A 25,865-nucleotide genomic window follows, 5' to 3' on the forward strand; every position below is an offset into this window, starting at 1 on the left:
ATTGATACAGAGTCTCTATTACAGAGGGGTCGGTAAGGTTGATTTGCATTGGATTAAGATTCCACAGGTGATCAGAGGTCAGCCAGGGATAAGAATCTGATTTCTGGAATCTTTCAAAGTAGGACTCTTATAAGACAGGTGGTTCTTGTGAGATTTTTGCTCTGTTGGACCAAAAACATCCTTCTGCACTTGAACAAAACTGGAAAATAGTTCCCTTCAGAATCTGACCCCAGGAGTCTAGCTGGATTTAAAGATTCAAATCCTACCTCTCACAATACTACTCTTCTACAGCGTTTGCATTCAGGTTCTAATCTATTTCTAAGGTCCAATTTGAAAGTACCAGTTCTTTAAAATAAAAGTTTGCTGTTGTCACTGTCAATCAGAACTATAGAAGGCCAAAGAACTCTGAAGACTTAAATATTGAGTGCATCATTCCACTCTCTGAAAGACAACAGGCATGAAAGATCCAATTCAGCATGAACTATAGGTGCAATGCTGTATGGCAGGGACAGGGAACCTTTTTGGGGTCAGGGACCATTGACCTACAAAAAAATCAGTTGGGAGCTGTAAACAAGTGAGAAACAAAATAAAACCCCTCATCAGTGTGTGCGCCCCAATACTGGAGAGCCTTGGGACCAGATGCAGGCAAGGTGGGGGCTGCATCCAGGCCCCGGGTCTTAGGTTTCCCCAGACTCCTCACTTGTTATCAGCACAGAACCCATTCATTTCAAATTTAGGATGTTCCGCATATTATAGGATGAAGTCCAAAGGCTGGCTGGTGTGCCATGGAAATCCACAGAAATAGATTTTTGGTGGTTTCCTTTAATCCTGTGAGATGCACAAGCTGGACATTGATTTTTGTTATTGCATTAGACTTTACAACAATGAATGGCCCACTCAGCAATTGCTCTGTTCTGTACATTTCCTTTGAAACATCTGGCCCAACCATGGTCAGCAGACAGGATAGTAGGATGGGCCATTAGTCTGACCCAGTAAGGCTGTTCTTAACTGATGACAGACCACAGTGACAAGGAAAGATAAACAAGTATAAAGCAACAGCAACAACAACAACAAGCTCCAAACCCTAGACTATAATTGTAATGAAGCTGGGAAGGAAAGCAGCCACTGAGAGAACCAGTTAGAGAGAGGGAACTCAGAATTCTTGTGTCTCAGGCAGGAAAAGTGGCACAATGTCATTCTCTCGGCCTCTGAGAAAGAGGCACACAACACTGCCTGAGAAATTCCTGCAGCCAAAGCTGTTAAATGGATGCAACAGTCAAAAAAGAAGGCAGATGAGAAAATGGGCAGCTCAGAATAAAAAGGGTGGTTGAAAACCCCATGACTCCACGATGAACAGCTGAACATTTTTGAATTGTTGCCTCAGAAGTATGAGAATTCTTCTTGGCATCACATGCCTTTGATCAGTCCCATGAGAAAAAGAAGGCTCCATTCTATTCAGCTATCTGGGACCCATGTTCAAAAAATTAAGTTGGATACAACCTGTAACTATGTGCATCGTGAAAGCGTGTCGCATGTACCACTACAAGCATTGTACACAGAGGAAAAAGGAAGATTGTTCCAATTTATGCAGTATGGCACAGAGAGAAGCAGTGAGTATATGAGCATAGAGCCCGTGCTGTGATTCTGTGTACTAAAGATAAATGAACAGAGAGGAAAACATTTCTTTCCAAGTTCATATTTAGTTCCTGTGACACCATGTCATCCTTCAACCAGACCAGTATGGCCAGAGTCACACACACAAGAACAAATAAATAGAAATGTATTCAAAATCAAGCAAAAAAGGGCAGGTTACATTTTCCTGTCTAGTTTCCTCTGCCACTGCCAGCATGCCCATTCCCCCCACCTGCGCTACCTCCCGCACATAAACTATTCCTATTAGACTTCCCCAACCATATTCCAATTCCATTTTAAATGTTAGTACAAATCACTGTTTAAAGGCTAAAAAAACAACAAATGGGCTGGTAACACTTTATAGACTAACAAAACATGTAGATGTGCATCATGAGCTTTCGTGGGCACAGCCCACTTCTTCAGATGACTGGAGTTATGGCAATGTAATTGCCAAAGCAATATGTAATAATTTATTATATGTATATTTGACCATTGAAAAATATTTTAATTATTAAAATGAATTAGAAGGATAGAGATATATTTTCTGTTTCAAGTATTTTAACAACATTGTCATCAAGGTCATTTATAGATGACATAAAAATCCTGCACACACTTACATCATCTGGAGATATGCGATGGATTCTGGTAAGTAATTACTGAAATATAATGTGGCACACACTGAGTGACCTGGAATACTGCATCCTGTCCTAGCCAATCCAGCTAAAAAAGGCTATTGCAGAAATTGACCGGGTTCAGAGAAGGGTGACAAGTATAAATAGGGGAGTGGAAAAACTCTTGTAGTAAGAGATTGCAATGACTGGGACTGCTTACTTTAGCAAGAAAACAAATTAGAGGTGGCATACTAAGTGTACAGAATAATTAAGGGTAGAAAGCAGATACATTGGAACTTCAGTCACCTTCTCTCATAATATAAAAACTAAAGATTCTTTAATGAAACTGAACAGTTGCAAATTCAAAACTGATAAGAGGAGGCACTTTTTCCAAACAAGCCAACATCTAGCCACCAGAACTCATTGTGTCACAGTCATAGAACCAAATAGCTTAACAGAATTCAAAAGCACATTGAACATTTATATGGCTGACAAGCACATCCAGACTTACACTAGTATATACATAAGAATCCCCTCCTGGTACAGGAGCATGTTGGCTTAGATTCGCAGTTTGCCCCAAGACTCTTCTATAGTTTTACTTACTGAGCCCCAATCCCACATCCCCAGCAGTAAGAATACTGCATGGCATCAAACACCTGGCAGACGTGGTTAGTGGAGAAATACAAAGTGTGCTCTGCTGTTTATTGAAAGTTAGCAGACTTATCTGGCATTGCCCACGTCCTTCAGGGCAGGGGGCTAGCAGTGTACAGGGTGCAGAAGTTAGGGCAGGGCCTTGGGGATGTGGGGAGGGAGAGTGCAGGAACCTGGGGATGGAGAGGTGTGGAGGGGCTCTAGGCAGGGGATTCTATACAGCATAGTCCTTTTCTTTCCTCTCAACCACCCAGGCCATCGGAGCCTTTTTCTCCCCCTGTACTCTTAGGCCACCAGGGGCCTTCCCCCTGCCCTCCAGTGCTGCGGCCAAGGCCATGAGGGGAGAAAAGGGTTTGGGGCAAGGGGGCTACTTACCCAGTGTGTTGGCAGGCAAGATGGTGGAGTCCCCGCCCTGCTGACCACTCCCTTGATGGAACAGCTGCCACCAGTGGTCACTCTGTAGTATAGCTCTCTCCGGTGGGATTCACCGTCCCCAGTGGTCACTCTCATATCAAGTCCATCCAAACAGCAGCCCCTACTTTGCATGTTATGGAAAATTGTCCTTTCCCTTGGGTTCTCCTGGCACAACCAAACTCTGACAGAGAGTGTGTGTGTGTGTGTGTGTGTGTATAAATAAAAGAGAGATAACTGTTGGGGTACTTCTGCTGGGTTACAGGGAACAACAAAATTATTCAAACATTATATATTTGAAGTGGCAGGTGAGGCTAGTATAATTCAACACACCAATGATACACCTAATTCATTTGGGTATTCAAAAATGAGTGCTGAGTGGTACAGAGATCCTCCTGCCTAGCTGAGGAGAAAACAAGAGAATGAAACTGTACCAGCTTGGACCGGGGGTGGGGGGGAAAGAGAAGAGAGGAAGAGGACAACAAATCATGTGGTCACATGGGAAGTCAGAGCACACATCTCAACATCACAAGGAACAGCCTTTAACCTTATTATGCAGAGCTATAATTTGTGTGAGTGAACATTTTCAGTTGCCTCTACTTCAAAGCTACTGATGATAGTTTCATTATACAAGTCTTTTCTGCATTTCGGAAACAAATCATCCACTCTCTTATTTGTGCGAAAGATCATTCTTACAACTTAAAAAAATTGAGTCAGCAAAATATCATTTGGAGGAGTGCCTTAAAATCATGTGCTCTAGACACAAACATTTCAGTAAAGGAAGATTCACTGTTTAGTTCTGGTGTGCATTATGTTATGGTGAATGGCTACCTCATATTTACATAATGGAAGATACACATTTTGAAACCACATTGTCTCATTCTCACTGTGAACCCCTGACAGTTGGTCACTGTAGTTATACAGATTTTGTATGTATATAATAAATATTACAGGCAAGTCATTTCTGCACTTCTTAATTGCACTGGTAATTTTCTATAGAAGTGGTGTGCAACCCATGGGTCGCAACCTTCAAGGGGGTCGTGGATGTCTTCCGTGGGGGGTCACCACGCCACACGGCTGCCAATGGCCGGGCCCAGCCCCCAAATCTAAGCACCATGTGGCCACCAACAGCTGGCCCAGTCCCTGGCCGCCCGGATCTAAGTACCACGTGGCCGTCAACGGCCGGGTCCAGCCGTGGGGGTCACGGTTGAAAAAAGTTGCGCGCCACTGTTCGATAGTATGGCAGGGTTTTGTTCTCAAAGAGCTTTATTTGTAGCATGAACAAGCCTGGGATTATATGATGTGGGATGCAGGAGTATAGATGTCTGCATAAGAGAACAGAATGAAGAAGGGGGGGGGGGGGGGGGGGGGACTAGGATATAAAGTAAGACAAAGACTATGTCTATACTACAGTTTATGGCAGCATAACTTATGTCACTCACAGGAGTGAGTAAATAACCCCTCTGAACATAAAATGCACCAAAAATCCTGCTTATGGCTGCTCGTGTAGTTGAGCCAATGGGATAGCTCTCTTCTGACATCATAGAGCAGCTACATTAGGGAGCATCTACACTACAGGGCTAATGCCGAAATACGCTACACAACTCGAGCTACATCAATTGCATAGCTTAAATTGAAATAGCGCCAAAAGCCAAAATAAACTAGCTACACAGCAGGAAATCCAAGAAAGAGCACTCTTCCTCCAACTTTCCTGTAACCCTCATTTTAAGAGGAGTAAGGGAAGTTGGAGGAAGAAATCCTCCTGCTCGACATTATCTGTAGCTGTGCTTTCAGTGACTGGAGGAAGGAGTTAGGCATCAGGCTACAGCTTCTCTTCCTTCCATAACCTTGGAAAAGATTCCCCAGCTGTAGTCTCAGTTCACTCATCTGGAACGCACGCAACACTATTCTATCCCCCAAAGGTGCTGAGAGGATTGAAATCATAGCATTAAGGTGCTGTAAGTGTAAAATTCGACAGGGCAGCTCCTCTACTGTAGTTTGTATTTCTTCCAGGAACTACTTCTGCTGTTTCTCAAGGCTGCAGGCGCAAAAGAAAAGGGGCATAAACCAGTAAGTAGAGTGAATGCATTTGTTTACACATCTTACAAAAATTACTAAACTTCTCTCTAATAGAAAAGTTCCTGAAAATGGAAAGAAGATAGTGGACAACAGAAAATCCATCTTCCACTAAGGTGACAGAGCCGCAGAACATAGATATAATTAATAGCACCATAAAGCTAGCTCTTATCACTTCATATTTGCTATTTTAATTGTAGTGCTGCCCAGGCACTGCTAGGTACTTTCCAAGCAGAATAGGATAGTCCCTGCAATGAAGAACATTCAATGTTGACTAACAATTCTATTATTTGGAGAAAAAAATGCAAACTCACTAGGAAGGAGCTAAACAGAGAACTCACATATTCATTCGAGGCACTTGGTTTTATTTTTCAAAAAAATTGTCTTTATATATAAACCATTTCATTCTCTCTCAAAACATTCTACAACTATACAGCTGTTTGCTCCATCATTTGCATAGGAAATACCACAAATACAAAAATAAGAGGGAGAAGGTTGAGGAAAGAAGCAAAACAGTAACCAATTTATGCGTTTCCATGTATAAACATTTGAAGCCTTACAAAAATTATTTACATCATTTGTCAACTATTTACATTTAAGAGCAATGTTTCTAACTAACAAAAACTATAATTTATCAAGTGTATGTAAAATTGTCTTTAAAAAGTCATCCATATACCACAAAATAAATAAAAAGACAGAACAACAGTTTTAACAAAGCTATTTTTTCCTTTGAGACCCTTTTTGGTTGTTTATTCCACCTACTGGTTGACAGAATGAGAAATCACAGCTTGTGAGATGGATAGGTGTTATCATTTCCTTTATGTTTTATACATTTTGGCCAAGTCCTAGTGTAACCTCATTTTTGGACCTTCATTTCCTATTTCAAGACAGAACACTTGACTAAATTCACTGTTGGCATAAAAAGTCAGAATTCCACTGACTTCAGTTGCATCTATTTATGTCAAGAGTGACTTATCTTATGTCAATGTTAACAGTGGATTAACTAAAAACTGCACTGTAATTTTAAATAAAATTACTGTATCCTTTACCTTCTGGTAAATTACATGCAAACATCCACATGAAACTAGATCATGCTGGTGCTAAACCAGCTTAACATGTCAGTCTATGAAAATTGCATCCTAAATCCTTCTTTTTAAAGTGATACTAACTTTAGCTTATAGTAAGAGGTTTAACATTCTGCATAATGTAACTATCCTCATTATTTAAGCTTCCAACATTTGCAGTTCATTCTAAATGTTTTGCCCTTTTAAAGCATCTTGAATATTCAGTGCACAACATTTATATTAAGATACAAAATGTCTGAATGGTTAGTTCATTTTTTTTCTGAAAACGAAACTAAGTTGGTAATGTTTGGAGAGGTATTTAAATAAATGTAATTGTAAATGTGCCATATCAAAATGTACAATGTCTGAATGTTTTTAGAGCACTCAGAAAAAACGTTTGTAATAAACCTTAAAAAGCTGATTTTCATATTTACAAAATCGTTGTCATGGCAAACATGCAACATACTGAACAAATATTTTGTTCTATGGCTGCTTATGAATTCTTCTTTATATTTTATCTCCTTAGAAAGACTTAACATTAAAAAACCCCCACAGAAGTACTAAATATGCCCAGTAAAAACCTGACAGACTACAATTCATGGCTTGTCCTCTGTGTTAGTTTGTCTATGTCCTCCCATTAATTCATTTACTAAACATTGCCACAATAATGACAGTGCTTTGGTCAAAACACCGTAAGAAAATAATCTATAACAATGCAATGTGTTGAGACATAATACTTGAGATGAAACCTGCTGACTAAAGCCATATACATGATCAGAGCAAACAGAAAATGACTGAACACTCTGGTACTGTGATTCAGTGTTTTCCCCGTTTCCTCATAAATATACAAAATATACATTTCCAGTTTCTTTGGAGATTTTTTTTTTAGATGGATTGTCCATAGTCAAAAATTAAAACTAATTCTAACTGCACATTGAGAGTCACTAGGAAATTGCATAGATACAAACAGCTTCCACATCAAGCCCAGAATTTAGTTCTGATGTCTTTTCATGTGCAGGGCCAGGTGGTCAGAGCGAGAGAAGCTACGATTGCACACAGCGCACTGGAAAGGTTTGGCGCCTGTGTGCTTCCTGTAGTGGCGTGTCAACTCATCAGAGCGAGCAAATCTCCAGTCGCAGCCATCCCATGTACATTTGTATGGCTTCTCACCTGAAAAATTGGGAACACAGAAACAAACTGTTAACTGTTTTTCTCCTGTGGAGTTGCAGCTAAGTGTTGCTACTAATTGCCATTTCTTTTTCACATTAAAGGGGCAGGGGAAATACAGTTCCTGAGGATCCCCAGCTCTATTTAAAACTTGAAGATTAATCTTTGCTAGAAGTTCACACAAAATTGGGCTTTAAAATGATGGTTAACAGAGACCACCACCAACATAAGCTGATTAGATACTTTTTGTAATTGGGTAAAAAAAATTACACACACACACACACACACACACACACACAGAAATCACCACACCCAACTGAAAGATACACTCTCTCACAAGATAGGGAAGAGAGAATCATTCCAGAATCTACTCCATCTTAAAAATATACAAGTTATAAAAATTTTCAAATGCTATAAGTTACAGAAACATATTTCAGATATAGTTTAAATGGGGAGAAAGGTTACTATAACATTATTTACAATATAGAGATTTAAGAGCTTCTGATGTTAAGTAAAACTAGAATTGGTTATGTGATATGTAGCAAATCCAATGGAATAATATTTTCTATAATTAAAAAAGAAAAAGGACAACTAATAACTCTGCAATAAAAATGTTGTGGCCTTCAGGCTTAGGACAGCTATATACAGGGCATGGGGGGGGGGGGAACCCCACACATTTAAAAAAGATGCAGGCCCAAGTTTTCAAAATTGGATGTCTAGAATTAGGTGCTTACATAGCCATATTTTTCAGAGTTGCCAACCCCCTGCTATTTCTATTAACTTACATGGACATGACCAGTGCATAGCACCTCTGGGAAAAATAAGACCACATTTATAGAAGTGCCGAATATAGATTGAATTGCCCAGCTTAAGGCAGCTAGATTGGAACATGTTGGCCAAAATACCTCAAGTATTTGCATTAATCCATTTCAGAATTGAACATTTTAAGCAGACCTATAATTTGTAGTGATGTTTGCTGAAATATTGGGGAAAATACCAAGTCAGAGTCAAGGTAATTTCTCTCTCCGCAACTGCAAACCAGTTTAAAAAAAAAAACAAAAAAAACAACTCATCTGCTGTGAAGCTGTCATGTATTGGATGTCACCCTAAAAAGAGACTAACATTTTTTATATAAATAGAGAGCTAGGATTACCTATTTATAAGATCATATTCTGAACTAATCTAGTCAACTGAAAGTATCTAGATTAGAGTTCTCGATTTAAAAAATAATAATAATAAAAAAAAGGACCCCCCTTTGAAAGAGAGAACTGGTCTAATCCAGAACTCTCTTGTCCAGAAATATTCGTCATCCAGAATGATTTTAGTTAGCCGGATTTCCACTTTTCACGGGTGTGGCCAAGTTTCCTGCAGTTCCATAAAGTTTGTTCACAGCCACCCCTAAATGTCCTCTAGCAGTACAGTAAGCAGTGGAAGTGTTGGTAATGTTGCCAGACAATACTGACCTCCCATAGTCCAGATTCTCTCATTTGGAACTGGTCAGGCCCCAAAGGTGCCACACTAGAGAGGTTCAACCTGTAAAGCACTCAGCATTGCCTTAATTGCTCCACTGAAGTGAATAGTAAATATTTCATTGACAAGTGCGAACAGAGTTAGGCCAGTGTCAAGTGCTTTGAAAAATCCCACCCAGAGTACCTTGTGAACCACACCACGTTCCTTCTAGTTTGGATCACATGGACATTCTCCCCTCCCACTCACATCCAATTAACAATCCTCAAACCCAACTAGAGCTACAGGCAGACCCCGGGTTACGTACAAGATAGGGACTGTAGGTTTGTTCTTAAGTTGAATCTGTATGTAAGTCGGAACTGGCGTCCAGATTCAGCCGCTGCTGAAACTGATCAGTTTCAACAGCAGCTGAATCTGGACACCAGTTCCAACTTACATACAGATTCAACTTAAGAACCCCAGGCGTACCCAAGTCAGCTGCTGCTGAAACTGATCAGCAGCTGATTCCAGGAATCCCGGGGCAGAGCAACTCTGCCTAGGGCTTCCTGTAGTCAGCCGCTGGTCAGTTTCAGCAGTGGCTGACTTGGGGACGTCTGGGGCAGAGCAGCTGGGGTGCTGCTGGGTTGGTCCAGTAGCACCAAGGAGCAGTGCTGCGGGACCAACCGCCAGCGCCCCACCTGCTCTACCACAGGCCCCAGACTTTGCTCCACGTCTCCCTGGTCTGCTGGGGGGGGCACTAACTCCGCCCCCCCCCAGCAGACCAGGGAGACGCGGAGCAAAGCGGTGGAGGACCCGGGGCCAGACCCGCAGAGAACCCAGGGCTGGACCCGCAGCGCTTCCAGATCAGCTGGAAGCGCCGCGGGTCCGGCCCGGGTCCTCCGCCGCTTTGCTCAGCGTCTCGCTGGTCTGCTGGCTCCCCCAGCAGACCAGGGAGATGGGGAGCAGCTTTTCTCGCCCCGGAGGAGGCAGGCGGCGGGACCAGGCGTCCCGCTGCTCCAGTCCTCCAGGGCGAGAAAATCCCTGTTCGTAACTGCGGATCCAACATAAGTTGGATCCATGTAACTCGGGGACTGCCTGTACTTGGAAAATATTTTAATGTAGGTTTTGAATGTGGAAACAAGGAAGAAAGCCAGCACCATGTCACCAGATAGCTCATTTTGCACCAACAGCCTAGAGAACACTAAGAACCTTAAGGTTCTGTTCGATAGAAGAGCTAGAGCCCTTCACTGATGCCAACAGAAGATGGCTTATTCTGCAACTGGTTATAGCTCAGTACTTGTTCTGCATGACCAATGAGCAGGGTAAGGCAACATTTGTGATTGCATGCATGTTCCACACAAGACACACTGTAGATTAAAACAAGGATATTGCATAAGCCTGACATATGAAGCACTACTGTTACCACAGAAGACAGATGAGATAATGCATTAGATAATGGCAGAAGTTCAGCACAGAAACTTTCACAGTATAATAATTATCCTTTCTATGTCTAAACTGGATCCAGGGTTATTAATGCAGTCTTTAGAGCATTACATTACAGAGAACATGGAGTAAGATGAAGACGACACTTGTAGGTCTGCTTTGTGTAAAATAAACAAGCATACCTAAGCAGAGACATGCTCGTAATGTCATGTTCTTAAGCAATTTTTTTTTCCTGATAAAAATTTACTTGAAGTCATAATTTTTTCATTTTGCTTAGGATTAAATGTTTAGAATGCTAAATAGCAGCCTAGATAATGTGTCTATCTGGTAGATGCACATATTCCTTTCCTATAGTATTTTATTAAAAGCTTCTTTCTTGTACTCAGCACCTCCCAATCTTGCTGCATAGACAGGAGCAGAGAGAGGAGTGGGAGATTCCAATGATGGATCCTTCCTTATAGGGTGATTTTTTTTTTGTTTTTTTTTTTTTTAAAGAGTTAGTTTTATTGCAATGGTGGAAGGTGGTGAATTTGGGGGAAAAAAGGGGGGGTTAATACTAGCTGGAATGGAGAGGGCGCGGATATCTACATAGATTGGGGGAGGGGGGGTGAAGGAGGGACAAATTTCTCCAGTCATTTCCAGTTCAGTTTTAAGAGCTAGGTTACTTGCCACTTAGTGGTAAAAGAAGTTCAGAATGACCCAACCAATTGGAAGAAATGTAAGGTGTAGCTCTGGACACTGCTAACTGTTGAGTGCCCAGACCAGCTGGCCAGAAAAAACAGAAGAGAAACTTTTGAATTAAAGAAAAATTCCTGTTTCTTTCCCCTCAAATCAAATTTGACCTTTTGGGGCAGCTCTGTAGTTGGCTAGAAAATAGGGTGAAAATAAGCACCACCCCCCACTCCTACTTCTCCCTCCAACTGAAATTTCAGTAATATTTGTATTCAAAATTTCAGTCATGTCAATGAACTCTGGTTCCTAACTAGTAAAGTGGGCCTTTAATTAAAAAAAAAATACAGTTAAAGTGGCCACCATTCACAATGCTGCTGCTTTTCTTGCAGAGATATGGAGGAGTAATTGGGGTTTCATGCATGCCTGCACAAAGAACACATCGCAAAACTGCCTAGTGTAAGCAGTGTCTACTATGCATATACCACCAGAACACAAGCCACATGATCTGCTGATGGGATAACAGTAGCATACAGCATGCTGACTTGTAGTGGAGCAGTTACCCATATTTTGGACAGCACTAACATGCAGCCTTGTCAGGCGTAAGTTACTAAATGTCGTTGTGAAATCCTGTTTCCGCTAACAGACTTTGGTGGGTTAAGGATTTCATCCCATATTTCGAGGGGAACATCAGCTAGTCTTCGTGCCTACCCTCACTGCAGCTGGTTATGCCATCTTATGTCACAAGACTGTGGAAAGATTCAGAATAATGGCAGGTTATGGCGATGGCAGCCTAGACAGCCATGTGGTAGCAGACTAACAATTATTATATGCTACTGTTCCTCCCCATGCCATCAGAGAGCCGCCTGGCCTATTTCACAACTCAAGCCAAAAGAATTTCATTGAGGGCAATGCATAGACAGGATTAAGAACCTTACACAAGATGTTTTGAATGCTACTACTTTTATGTACAAGAAATTAAAGCCGTAATACTGTTGCTCACCTTTACTGTGCCTAGCAGTGTGGGAACCAAGAACTGGGGGAGGGGGATGTATTTTAGCACCAGTATAAAGGCTGAGCTTATGCTGGAGAAATCTGAGAGGAGAAATACTCAAGAAAACAAAACAAAACAATCTAGACCCCCCCCCCCATGTTTGTGATGCTAGTTTCTGTGGGAAAGTTCTTGAAGTAAATCAGTTTGAAACATTTTTCTTTTGAGCGTGTGATGAGGCAAACGAAGATGTAGATTGAACACTTGTTTGGGGGGAGAGCAAAAGAACATCTAGTCCTGGTTCTGTTTCATCGTTCCCAACCTATACACATATCGGTGCCATATTTAGTGAGAAGACGACTTTGATCTCCGTTCCAATGGCAAGAAAAAAAAAAGAAAAAAAGTTACTTTAAAGTCATTCTAGTTCTTTGCTATACTGAATGTAGTAAGCAGAGGAATCTGCTTAAAAAAAAAATTCACCAAGGGACACTGAACACTTTATCCACTATTTTCATTGGCGACATAGTAATGTTACATTTGTTTACCTTAACAATTGCGTGAAATACAGTAGCTATAAAGTTTTAGAAATATTTGGTTTCCTCCAGCAATTTAGAACTTCTACAGGACATTAAACCAAAAATGCTGTTAGTCACCAAAATACTAATGTACTGCAATTCAGTTACTGGAACACGATCACTGAAGCAAACAAGTATTTCACTGTAAAAGAAAAAAAAAAAAAAAGCAGCTAACTCCTCCACTTCAGGGGAGCTTCCACGGGATCTGTTAAAATGTCAACACTGTTCAAGTAAAACACCATGGAGGAAGCTGGTACGGACTTCTAGCCAAATAGCACACTCCAGGTCTTTCTTCTGAAGCCAGAAATACTATACACAGCTCTTCTGGGAAACACAACTGCTTTCTTTTATATTATATTTCAACAGGATAGAGGTTTCATACATTTAATTGGATTTTTGCATAATCTCGTTCCAGTATCACCGATTTTAAATATTTTGTTAGGCTTCCACATCAGAGTGTTATTTTAAATTCTTGAACTGTTATATATATATATATATATATTTAAGAGAATGGATACATATTAGTACAGCATGTGAAACAAGCTTGTTCTTTACTGTATGGCTGTTTAATACTGTTGAACATTAAACTAGTTTGGAATGGCTTTAGGAGAAAGCACTTAGCAAATGATAAGAAAAAAATGTATCTTAAAAAAAACACCTCTTGTAACTCACTTGTGTCTAAAGCAAATATTAATAAATAGTCTAAAGAAATTTCCTGGTGACAACACAAGAATCATAGAAGACAAGAGTTGGAAGAGTCTCAAGAGGTCATCTAGTCCAAGTCCCTGCTCAAAGCTGTGCCAACCTCAACTAAATCATATCCTTCCACTGCTAGAGCCAATTTGCTTCAGTTACCAGAAAAAATTATAGGCCTCAACAGGACAGAAAGGTTAGAACTAATCCTTTTAAGTGTACCTGGAACAGCTTTCTGTAGATTATGTCTGGACTAGAAGTAGTTGCTTGTGAGCCGGGATACACACAAATGCACCTGTGAAATATGGCACAGGTTTCTAGCGCTGACAATTTACCAGTAGAAAACATATACACGATATAATGCTGCTTGGATAGGTGTTAATAATTAAGGATTGTATCACAAATACAGTATGTTAGAGCTATGACAAAAAGCATTATTCTTGCTGACGGGGGAAGGAGATCCAATTACTGTTTAATTAACCAGTATTTTGATCCCCTTCTACAACAAATGTGTAGAGGCAAAAAACCATTAGTATGAGGTAACTGAAGAAGGTGGATATGCACATCAAAAAGTTAATCGCCAAATCCTAGTTTTCATTCTCTTTGTGACTACAGACATGCAGAAGACATTATCTCCTCATCAGCCAATAAACATTCAGATTATCCAATGCTCTAAGTCTTGTCTCATGCAGCTCCAGGATTACTGAGGAATCCTGACTTGCTTGTGAAGTTGTTCATTTTCTCCCTGGTATAACATTCTGTTATAGCAGAGGTGGTCTCTCCTCAAGACTATATACAAACAAAAGGCAAGGAATGCTGATATTTTAAAAAGTGGGTTTATAATAAATCTGTGTCATATGGGAGAGAAGGGTTTCCTCATGCATGGTATGGCTGCCAGACTTGCTTTGGAGTTTTCACACCTACAGATCTGGCACTTGCAGGGTAAGAGGTTTCCCTTTGTGGAATGTAGTAAGTTTATACTATAGCCTTTAAGACAGACTTTTATACTTATACACACACACACACACACACACACACACACGCAATAAGTTAAAGCCTCCTTTAAATCAAAGGCAAAGCACTGTTCATTTTATGTCCTTAAATCAGAGTTGCTGGAGATCACTGAATATAAATAATGCAGTCTGTCAGATCAGGAATACTGCTACCAAGATACTCAGACTGCACTAGAACATTACTTACATGTTTCTAGTCTTTTACTATTGGGAGGTTCAAGTCAGCTAGTAACCATCTAATATTGTTCCCAGAATCTAGTTCTGTGGAATATGTAGGAGATTCACTTGTCCAATCATGCTTAGACATTAAGAATATGGAAGGTCTAATCAAATAATGGAATGTTTTAATCACTGGCAATTGCTGTGAATCTTGAACTGTATTCATGTGTGTTGATCAGTCTCAAAATGAACTCTATTTAAAGCCAGTCTCTTAGGTCAACAGTTGCCTTATCAGGAATCAAGTATCCTGGAAATGAAGTTTAATCCTCCCAGGGAGCAATTGACAGAAACAGTTTAAGCTTTCATGCTTAAAAAGAGAATTTTTAGGTTTTTAATCAAGAAGATAAATTGTTGGATTTTTTTAAAAAAAGTGTCTTGAAATGTAACATGTTTGTTCTTCACCTGACGCTTCCCGGAATTATTTTTTAATTCTACTGTGCCTGCACGGTAGGAGATTGCTATGACTGAATAGCCCAGAATATTGTAATAAGTGTCAGGTTTATATTGGTAAGACTCTCACAACAAAGTGCAACATGATAAGACATTTCTCTAAAGGCATAGAAAGAAGTCAATTAATCCAAGTGACCCACAATGATTCATGAAGCAACTTGTTTTACAAAATCTTTCCCCAAAATTCCAGAATTCACAGGATAGTTATGCTTTTCCATTTCTCCCATAATCAGTTAATTGTTTATGCAAGACTCAAATAAGATACCAATTACTCTCAACTGCCACTAAACTGCTCATTTGAGCACATTATTTTTGCCTTAACATCCGCCGATCACTGTCAACATATTTTAAATTTTGTTCCATTTTCATTAATTCTAGCCTATCAATGACAACTACTTATATAAAATAAAACTCAACTGTGACTACACAGGAAAAAGCCAAAGATGAATAAAAATGAAATTCACTGCTATTTCAAAAAGGTAGGTGCCAAAAGCTCTCCAAGATAAGGATTACCATACCTCACACAAGTAATTAAAAATGCAAGAATCAGTCACCTAAGGGGTACAAATGGCTGCAGAATTAGCCTCTTCTGCCCTCTGGTTCCAGTGTAGGCACACTTTCAAGATGTTACAAATGAAACCAGCATATTGGTAGGACAGTGTAAGGCACCAAAACATGTGGGGTCATTTTCCAACACATCACAGACTTCTTGTGTGATGTTGGGCTTGGTCACTTTTTTGCTTTGTACAGATGGAAAAAGGAGGCACAATAGCACTTTCTACCTTACAGGGCTGCTATGAAACAATGTACTTCCTGCAAGCTGTTTCTTCACTATAGTAGTAAAGGACCATACAAGTGTTACCCAGTCGTCCTATCCCTCCAGCATTCTCTTTCATCTTTTTTTCCAAGATCAGGCAGAACAAGCTGAATGCCTTGTATAATGCTCACTGATTTCTGAGGCTCAACCATCCAAGCCCCTGACATGACAGTCAGAGGGGTAGCTATGCTACTGTGTAACTTTAAAAATAACTTTTAAAAAGGAAACAATGAATAGTCCTGTGGCACCCTACAGACTTACACAAGTCTACGTATAGTATCATGAAGCTTTTGTAGGCAAAACCCACTTCAGAGGAGATGATCATGGTTTTGACTGACTGATGCTCACTGTCCAATTCTGGATCTAATGACATGTAACCATATATTAAGTTTAACATCTTGAAGCACTGCATAAGTTAACAGTTGTCCCAAGCCTATAAACAAAGTTTCAAATAATGAGGGATATTGAAGTATTCTGACTTGATCTCATTTAAGGAAATGCCATTGCTCTTGAGGTATCCAGGCTGTCACTTCCCATCACCACAAACAAGTAAGATCTATAGATAGTTTCTAACATTAACTCCAAAACTATTTCATCTCTCTATTAATGGCAATCCCATCATGTGATCAGAGAACAAGCCTGTACAAAGACTGTGTACAGAAAACCAATATGCAGCTGAAAAACATCCTCAATGCGTGTACCCTGTTGTGTACAAAATAATGATAGAGTTTCCTCTAAATAGAGGAGAATACATCTCTGAAATGTGCAGCTGCTCACAGAAATGAAGCAGCGAAGTCTACAGTTGTAGAATGTTACAGGTGGGAGAACTCAAGACTTCAGTATTTTTTTTTTTTTTTAAAAAGAAGCTCAAATGTATCAATACAAGTGGGTTGGGGGAGGAGGGGTTGTAGAACCCAGTAGAGATATCCATGTGGGAACGGTTAATGTATATTCAAGCAACAAGAAAGAAAGTTAAATAATGATGGGGTACGTTTATAAATGCACCCTAGCTGCTGCTTAGACATTTGACAGGTTTTTCAAAATTGGGCACATACCTTAAGGCACTAGCATGAACTGCTAATTTTACTATAGTATAGCTTAGAATAGTCGTACTTAAAAAGCCACATGCATTATATGATGATTGCACAATACGTGTTATGAAACTAAAGTTGTCCTATGACTAATAGGTCAATGTATTTTAGAAGAAAATCTCTGTAAGAGGTGGAAGTCAGTCATCTATAGTGAAAGATGCTCTTAAATGTACCCTATAGCAGATTAAAATGAGTAGGTGCTAAGATTGGATTAGCATTTGATCCTGATGCTAGTAAAATAATGTACAGTAGTGCTTTTAAGATGTTACCTAAGAAAACTTGTCACCTGATTCAAAAGTGTTCAAAGGATACAAAAATAAACCCTGGTCCTTTGTAAGAGCACGTCTGCCTGTGTTAAATTTTGAGGATACTGTCTTATCACCAATCAAAATTCCCTCCATAACTTGAAGACATAGTTACTTATTTCAGGAACTACAATACTCTATTCATCATGAGAATTAAACGAAAAAATTAAAAACAAACAAACAAAACAGATCCCTGGAATAACTCCACTAAAATTAAGGGAGCTTTACCTTGTTAAGACAGGGCTGGATTTGACCCAACTCTATTTTTCAGAAAAATATTAGGGGAACTTTCAACTCTCAGCCTCTTCTTATGACCTCATTTAAATGTGACTCATGAACCTGCCAACTGGCTCATATTTGAATGAGGAAACAGACAAAATGTGAGCCATAGTCTTTCAGAAATAAGATTTCCCTTAAGTTTGTTCTGAAAGAACGTCTATTAAACTCATTGAAAGCCATTCACAGAAGGGAGAGACTGCTAAATAAATACTGTGAAAAGGCTGAGATTTTCCAATACAAAGGAAAGGCATAAGGTTTGTTTTGACTTTTAAATGGCAGACAAACTTTGCTGCAGGCACTTTTGATTTTAAAATAACAGATTGCTGAAGAGGGTGGGGGTTGTTTGGGAAGAGAGAGATTGCAGCCAATTTAAAAGGTATTGTCAAGAAACTAAGAATAAAGAGAAACCAACTTCAGCAGTGGTCCATGATTACCAAAGAACGGGTTTAGCCAGATAGACAGGTCTACTGCACCCCTAAGGGATTTGAAAGAATCACACACACAAAAAAAGCCTTTATTAAACTGGATTATGTGAGACTCACCTATTAATATAAACTTTGAAGCCAACTATTCCATAAAAGTACAGGTACTTTTAAGCTTCTCTCTTTTTAATCTTAGTAGCGCTGCATAAATCCAATTGGTTTAAGGAAGCGCACAAAGTGTGGAATTCATACAGACTCCTACGCACAGCCAAATTTAGCCCGAACAGGTCTGATACTTCCCTTTTCAAGTCAAATGCAAAACTCCCATTGTCTTCTTGGAGAATTGGGCCCCTAGTATTTCTCTATGGACTTCGAGGTTGTGCCCACTTTTATTAAGGCAGAATTTAGCCCTCAATCTTTCAGTTCATTAATTTATACAGAATTGGAAATATCACTGGTGTACTTGTGTGCAAACTTTCAAGTGTCTGAACACAAGGATGGTTTAATTTAAAAACCTCGGCTTCTCAAATGGATATTTAAAGGTGTCAGATTTATTTAGACTCTACAATAAATTTGTTAACAGGAAATGGACTAACGTTTCTATTTTAACCCTTTGGACAATTTATCCCTTCATTCATCTCCTTAAAATACTCTTTGTATTAAAGGCTTGCTTAAATTCACTAGATTTTATCTGAAGCAGCATTCTTGTTTTTACGAATACATCAGCTTCCCTGACCTTTGTACACTTAGCCACACGGCTGAGGTCAAATGTCTACAAGTAAAAAAGTGGAAAGCAATATTAACCTTTAACCATCCTTAACAATAAGTAGTAGCAACCAGAACTTTGGGAAATATTTCCCTATATACAAGAATGTTAGTTTTAGAATTCGGGAGGGGGGAGGGGACAATACTATTAAAGATATGAAAACATACATACTTCTGAAAATAAGACTGATTTTCATTTTTATCTTGGGAAAAATTCCATTTTTAAGTTCAGCTTTATTTTCTGGTCTGTTCATAAAGTCACCGTGTACAGGAAGTTATGTATTTTAAAATCTAATGGTTGGTTGAAATGTAATAGGCTAGTGGCACGCACTCATACTAGACAGTGTTATACTCTATTTGTCGAGCTTACATCCACATTGAAAGAAGAAATTATTTTCTCATTAAGCTAGCTGGTAATTAGTGATTAAATGCATTACAAAATATTAGTATCAATATTCTTTGCAAAGTTGCTTTTAATTTTTACTGGGTTTGTAAGATAACTGCATTTCCATAGTAACATTTTGCCTGGAGATAGTCTGTTCCTTTACAGTAGTAATTCAACAATTCACTCATAGTAATGTTGAACACAAGGCCTTTTTTCATAGAGATGATGAAATACATTTTGTTAGATCATAGCTCATGTTAAGTTTTGTTTTGACTTTTGCTTTAAAAAAAAAAGTTGAAACCATGTTATTCACAGCACAACTTTAAATGTGACAACTCTTTACAGTAAGCATTTTGCTTTAATTAGAATCAAAGTTCTTTGGATTTAAGGATCACACCCCCGTAAGTATGTATTTCATATTGGAGAGACACATTCAGCAACTAGATAGGCTTTAGCCTAGGTTTCTTTAAACCCCACACCCTACTTTTCATTGAAAAAAGGTTTCAGCTAAACTACTAAAACAATTTTGTAAGTAAGACTCCTACACAGGAATTACCCCCAAACAGTTTTTTTTAAAATATATAATAAAGAAAGAGTTCCCTTGCAATGTCAGACACCTTACAAAAAAAAAAAAAAAAATTAAGTATAAAGTGGAGCTTTGGTTTGGATAGAATGGTACTGCTCTTTCTAATGTGTTTGTAACTTGCATGTGTCATGTGGGGAAGAGGACCCAAAGTGTATGTATACACTTGCTCCCTAGTTTGAGCTAGGGATGCAAATGTAGCTGACCGAAATTGCTAATGAAACAGGGATTTAAATATCCCGCACTTCATTAGCATAATCTCGCCCACACGTTATTCTGCTCGCCCGCTGATTTGAACCAGGAAGTGCGCTCCGGAACGCGTTAGTTAGAATGAAATGGTTCGAACTAATGCATTCCGGAGCGCACTTCCTGGTTCGAATCTAGCTGGCGAGCAGAATAACGTGCAGGCGAGATTATGCTAATGAAGCACGGGATATTTAAATCCCCACTTCACTAGCAATTTCGGTCAGCTACATTTGCATCCCTAGCTCAAGCTAGGGAGCAAGTGTAGACGTACCCTTAGTTAATACTAGAGTCAGTGAACCAAAATAGACCTATGCAGGTTGCTTCAGAGAGGATTTGGTCTATGGAATGACTACATAGGTTGCACACCAACAGTTTAATTTTCTTACCTCTCCAGTAACTCAAGAAATAAAAGAAAGAATAGTGTTTCAAAGAAGCAAATCAATTGGTTTTTAAACAAGCAAATTTAATGCTGCAGAAAAAGCAGTGGAGATGAATTGTAGAGCTATATCGAAATCTGAGGGGGGTGGGAATCTTAAAAAAAAAAAATAGAACTGTGTCAGCACCAGTATTTAAAGTGCTAAAGCCAAAAGAAAGGAGACCTTGAATGTTTAATGAAGTAAACTGATAGATAATATATTTATCGCAATACAGTCAAGATGTGGGGGACGGGAGAGAAATCAAATATCAATTTTTCCTTTAAAAAGTGTTGGAGAAAAAACAAAAAAAGAGTTTCTAATGGATTGTTTTGCTTGTTTTCAATTCTTAAAACCTATGAAGAATTCAAAGTACCTCAACAAAATATCTTTCAGAATAAATATGCAACTTCAGCTTTTAAGTTTATTTATTTAACTAAACTATCAAAACAAATCTACCCATTATGAGGGATATGAAATGTTGACTGGCTTACCAGTTTCGATTAATGGCGTGCCTCGGACAAGAGGCTGCGTCAGCCCCTTGAAGCCCACTGCAGACAGAGGCTGGCCTGCGGCCTCCACACCCATCCCCCCTCAGTTAACCGTTTAATTGGTTAACCAGTAAAACCAAGTTTAAACAGGATATTACATCCCTACTCATTAACCAAAAACAACAAAAAAACCCCACACACCTCATTAAACAAGGAATGAATAAGGAAGGAGTACATACCAGTGTGAGTTCTCAGATGAGCTTTTAAGTGGGACGACTTTGTATAAACTTTTGTGCAGCCTAAAAAAGAAGGGGAGGGAGAGGGAAAGAGAGAGAAAGCACATCAGCAGGGAAGTGCAAATCACTTATCCAGTCACACTTTCTGAAAATATGAATCATTTGAAATTTCATGTGATTTAGTTCAGAAAGTTCTCATGAAGCCATTACTTTACATAAGTCAAGAGAAAACAAAAACAAAAAACCTTAAGATTCTGGGATCCTTAATTACTTATGATCAGGGCTCGACAAATCCGCTTATCTACTCGCCCGTGGCAAGTAGATTTCAGCCGGTCGCCCCATTCACCGGCAGTGCATACATGTGCAGTGCAGGTCTGGCGCGTGCGCGGTGCTGGGCTGGTGAGTGGGTTTTCACCACAGTCGTCGAGCCCTGCTTATGATGTTATACCAAAGGATAGCTGCTACAATTTACATTCAATTGAGAGTAAACATTTAAAATTACACCTGCTGCATGAAGAAGCCATACTTGTTAATGATATGTGAATGTCACTGGTGAACTTCATTTTTAAAGTGTTCCTAAAAGGACTCAGGTCTGACCTTTTCAGGCTCTTAATATAACTTATTTACCATAGTTCTCTCCCCCCTACCATCCCCCCATTTGTTGTACTGCAACTTTTACTACACTCAAAAGATTATACAGTACTCCAAAATATTTAACAAAGAACACTGGTTTCTGTTCAGCAGTGTTGACATTATATTTTGGATTATATATTTCATTATAACATTTGTGCTAGATTAATATTTTTAGGATAGCATACAAAAGGGATAGACTTAAGGAGGGATACATACTTCGATTTCTGGGGGAAAGTTGTCATTTAAAACAAACGAAACAAATAAACACCACACAAAAATTCCAGTTGAGAAGTGGAACAGAAAACTGTAAACTTTCAAGGCTGTTCAGTGTACAGTAGCTAAGGATACACCCAACGTCCATGGACCTCCATAAACATCTATTGAGCATCTCACTCACTGCATGTTGAAGAAATTTGCTACAAAGCATGAGCTAGATCTCAAAATTGTTCAACAGTCACCTTTCCAACACCACTCTTCCTCCCTCCTCCCCCCGGAGTTAAGTTCTGTGATGCAGGAATCCACATATATGCATTTAAGACAGTAAGCACTGACGTATTATCTTCCAGAAAAGTTTGTGACAATTTTCACTTTTTAAAGAAACATGGCACAGGACAATCAGACTTTGGGGAAGAAGAATAAAACCAACAAAGTTCATTGGATTCTTTTTGTAGCTGGACCACCTTCAAAAGACAAGCCCCACTTCCACTCACATTGTGATCACTGTTTGATTTATTGCAAGATTTAAGAAAAACACTTGGGCGATTTAAGATAAACTGCTTACCAGGATAATCACAGTAGTGGATCCGTCTCTTCTCCAGGTCTGGGTTACTCCTTCTGTTGTATCTGACTGTCTGGATGTTCTGTGAATGTATTGGCATGGCCACTGGTAAATTAGGATTTTGGATTGCCATCTTGGAAGCGATAGTCGCAGCATAGGATGGAGGAGGGGTTAAATTCTGTAGCATTTCTGCTTGTCTATCTGGACTTCCGGGTTCTGAACTTGGGGGTGAAGGAGGGAAGTAAGTGGCCTGTGGCTGAAGAAACTGATTTGGCATTGTGTAGGTGCATTGGGGGATTCCCTGGAATTGTTTCATTGTAGTCTGTGGAATAGCAGAGGAGTGAGTGTTAAGGCCTGCCATAGCTGATGGCATGGAAACATTGTTAAGAGAGTCCATTACTGCCGCCTGGGTAGTAGAATTGGGCATATCTAAATCCGGTGAGCTCAAGAGCTGATATAACTGGCCCTGCTGGGGTGTGACAGAAAGATGAATATCTGGAGTAGGAAGCTCTTGCTTGATGAAAATGTTGTTCACATCAGGAGTTTGGTGAGAGCTGAAGATACTGGTAAACTCTGGGAGAGCCTGGGTGGAGGCAGTAGCTTCACTCTGCTGATTGAAGATGGTAACTGGTTCTGTCTTGATGTGGGTTACACATGGTCTCTGGGATTTGTAGAGGCCAGTTCTCAGGTGAGTAATGTCAGGAAGGAAGACATTCATGTTGATACTATAAGGCAACCCTTCACTGTCAGTGAAGAACTGGTCTACAACTGAGGCACTGTCTCTTCTGTATTTTTTATGTTCAGGGATGACAGGAACCGGTGGAAGCTGATGTGTCAGATATTTCTCCATTTCACATCTTGTCTAAACAGAAAAAGAAAACAAAAAAATTCATGATTCGTTACCAATCCAGAGAAAGATGGGGCGCCAAATACTCCTTTACTGGAATAGCTAAGTAAATCTCATCTCTTCAAATAGTTAAAATAATGAAACAAAGCATATCCATTATAAAAGCAGGGTTATTTTACTCAGACACCTCACCAAGAACAAGAGTCAGGCTGACCAACAGTTTATGTAGAACAAGAGTAAAATATTTTTAAAGTATATCATTTAAAATACTTCATCAGAATATTTGCAATAAGATAATGTTACATATCAAAATCTGTATATGTAATTCATTTCTACAGTTATTTCTCGAATATTTCACCATTCTTTTTATAATTAGTTCACACACTTTTCTTTGAAATGTTAATTGCAAAAGCCATGCTTTCATCTGACTACTTCAAAGCTATATTTCAAATAATATATATTCATACTTTTGGAATTTTAGAATCTACATTAAGAGCTACAAAGTCTATAATCTGTCAAAAATGTGTTAACTATGTTCCTACTCATGTCACAATTCTCAAAGATCTTTAGTTCCTACCATGGAAATCAGTCCCTTAGTGCAGTAGTGGTAGGAATCTGTGGGTGGCGAAAGTCTGATGCATTACTGGTACAGTCATCAGTAAAGCATTTATCATGTACTCTCCAATGGGCAAATGTTACATTCCCTCTTACCCTGTAAGAAGTCCAGTCATGCCAAATCCCGTTAACCCCCCCCAAAAGAAAGCATCTGACAAATAGAAAGAAAAGTCTGCTAAAAAAATGTAATTCAAGAGCTTCTGAAAGACGACCAAACACACACAAGACACACCACACACACAACGCCTGCTTTGATCTAGAACTGTCCTTAGCGTGCTAAGCTACTTTTTCCAGCTCTTGTTTACAAGCCAAGGCCAGTTTGCTTTGAAGACAGAAACATGTAGTCTTTGAAGAGAGATACGCTGAGCCACAAGCACTGCAATACAGCCCACTAATATTCACTGCCTTGCTTATCAATTCTCGGCAGCAGAATTCTTCCTCAACCTTGGTAACCCTGCGGCTTAGGGATTGGGCGACTCGGGCTGAGATCCCGGGCCAGCGCCCCCGCCTAAATACACCTTGGAAGGTGCCTGTGCAGAGGTTTGTCACACGGCTCTGGAGCTCCCAGGCCTGCCTGTTCCGTTTATATAATGCCACTTGTGCCACGCGAGGCTGCTCACTAGAATAAACCGCAAACGAAACTATTCAGTGAAAGAGCCCAGCGCTGGAAATAGCCTCAAACTAAGCCCGCTCCTGCGCTAAAACCAGGCTGCGGTTGGCGCTGGCTGATTTTAGCTCGTCCAGCTGTTTGCATGTGGCTCTGTTGCCAAACAGTTTTCTGGGACACTCAGAAAGTCCCGAGAAGTCTCTGCAGCCCCCCCCCCCCCTCCCAGTCTAACATGACCGTGCGTGGGCGAGAGACAGGCGGCTGCGCTAATTCTGCTGCTGGGCAAGTGCAAGGGCAGCAGCTGTAGCTTTCAACACCCTCCCGGGCCCGGCCGGCTCTTCCCCTGCCCGCTCGGTAGCGCTTTGCAAGTTCGAGTCGCCGGCGCCCCGATAAGGTCACTCTCCGGCCCCATTTCCAGCAGCTCCCCGGAGCCGCGGAAGGGCGGCAGCGGATTCCCCACCCAAGAGGGAGAAGGAGAGAGGTTCGCTCCCTTGGAGGCGCGACGCAGCCGGGGAACCCAGCTTCTGGCAGCGTGGAGCTCCCCTCTCCGTCCTATCCCCCTCTCGGGTGGGGCTTCCGTCCTGCGATGGCTCCCGATGGCCGGGAGCCGCCCTGATCCCCCGACCCTGCCTCACCCAGGGCTGGCTCTCGCTCCCCTGCGGGCTAAGCCCGGCTCCAGCGCCCAAGGGCGCCGCCAGTAGGGGACCCGCCCAAGCGGCTTCCCCCTCTCTTACCTGCACCATCTCCTCCGCCGGGATCCTGGCTCCGCCGCCGCCCGCCTGCTGCTGCTGCTGCTTCAGCTCCTCCCGCGGGAACATCGGCGCCTCCCGGGCGCCCAGCACTGGCTTGAGCTGCGCGAACACCGGCTCGTCGGGCTGCTGCACGGGACCCAGGCGGGCGCTCATGGGCAGCACCCGTGTGGCCATGCCCGAGCGGGATCGCTCCGGAGCGGGCACGCAACCTGCCCCCACTGCACGGGACTGTGGCCTGGGGGGGGAGGAAGGGTGAAGAAAATCGCTGCCCTGGTTCTCTTAGCCCGCAACCCCCTGGCACCGTCCTGCACGCAGCCTCCCGCCGCTCCACCTGGCCCGGGGTAGCACTACTAGTGACACATGCCCGCCTCTATTTCAGCCGACCCCACCCTGGCCGGCTACAAGGGGGCTGGCCCTGCGGGGCTGGGCCGCCAATGGAAGCGCGCTCCTTGCCCTCGCCCCGCCTCCCTGGGGCTGGGAGCGTGTCTG

At 40.9% G+C, this 25,865-nt stretch overlaps 1 protein-coding gene and 1 long non-coding RNA gene across 3 annotated transcripts in view; both read right to left on the reverse strand.

Annotated features, from left to right (window-relative positions):
* The window catches only part of LOC142826471 (uncharacterized), a 44,858-nt gene extending 40,271 nt beyond the window's left edge, over positions 1–4,587 (reverse strand). Inside the window, exon 1 of the long non-coding RNA XR_012900618.1 lies at positions 3,270–4,587. This is a non-coding gene — a long non-coding RNA (uncharacterized LOC142826471). The remainder of the gene's footprint in view (positions 1–3,269) is intronic.
* Positions 4,588–5,725: 1,138 nt separating this feature from the next.
* KLF5 (KLF transcription factor 5) lies at positions 5,726–25,721 on the reverse strand. 2 transcript variants are annotated; one of them, XM_075918904.1, is made up of 4 exons: positions 25,359–25,721; positions 22,559–23,417; positions 21,148–21,207; positions 5,726–7,615 (listed from the first exon to the last, which is right to left on the reverse strand). In XM_075918904.1, exons 1-4 carry the CDS (start codon positions 25,548–25,550, stop codon positions 7,437–7,439), a joined length of 1,290 nt encoding a protein of 429 aa, XP_075775019.1. In that variant the 5' UTR covers positions 25,551–25,721; the 3' UTR covers positions 5,726–7,436. The 2 variants fall into 2 exon arrangements, with proteins under 2 accessions (XP_075775019.1, XP_075775020.1); XM_075918905.1 differs by lacking the exon at positions 25,359–25,721 and adding an exon at positions 23,980–24,133.
* Between the last annotated feature and the right edge of the window lie 144 nt (positions 25,722–25,865).

This window comes from Pelodiscus sinensis, chromosome 1, assembly GCF_049634645.1.
Source record: "Pelodiscus sinensis isolate JC-2024 chromosome 1, ASM4963464v1, whole genome shotgun sequence".
Classification (NCBI taxonomy): Eukaryota; Metazoa; Chordata; order Testudines; family Trionychidae; genus Pelodiscus; species Pelodiscus sinensis.

What these genes read in the sequence shown, in the direction of transcription:
- KLF5 (XM_075918904.1), bottom strand. Translation starts at nt 25,550, where the DNA reads ATGGCCACACGGGTGCTGCCCATGAGCGCCCGCCTGGGTCCCGTGCAG. An exon ending in CGGCGGAGGAGATGGTGCAG is followed by an intron (nt 23,418 to 25,358) that starts GTAAGAGAGGGG and finishes TTTTCTGTTTAG; the next exon opens with ACAAGATGTGAAATGGAGAA. An exon ending in CCACTACTGTGATTATCCTG is followed by an intron (nt 21,208 to 22,558) that starts GTAAGCAGTTTA and finishes CTTCTTTTTTAG; the next exon opens with GCTGCACAAAAGTTTATACA.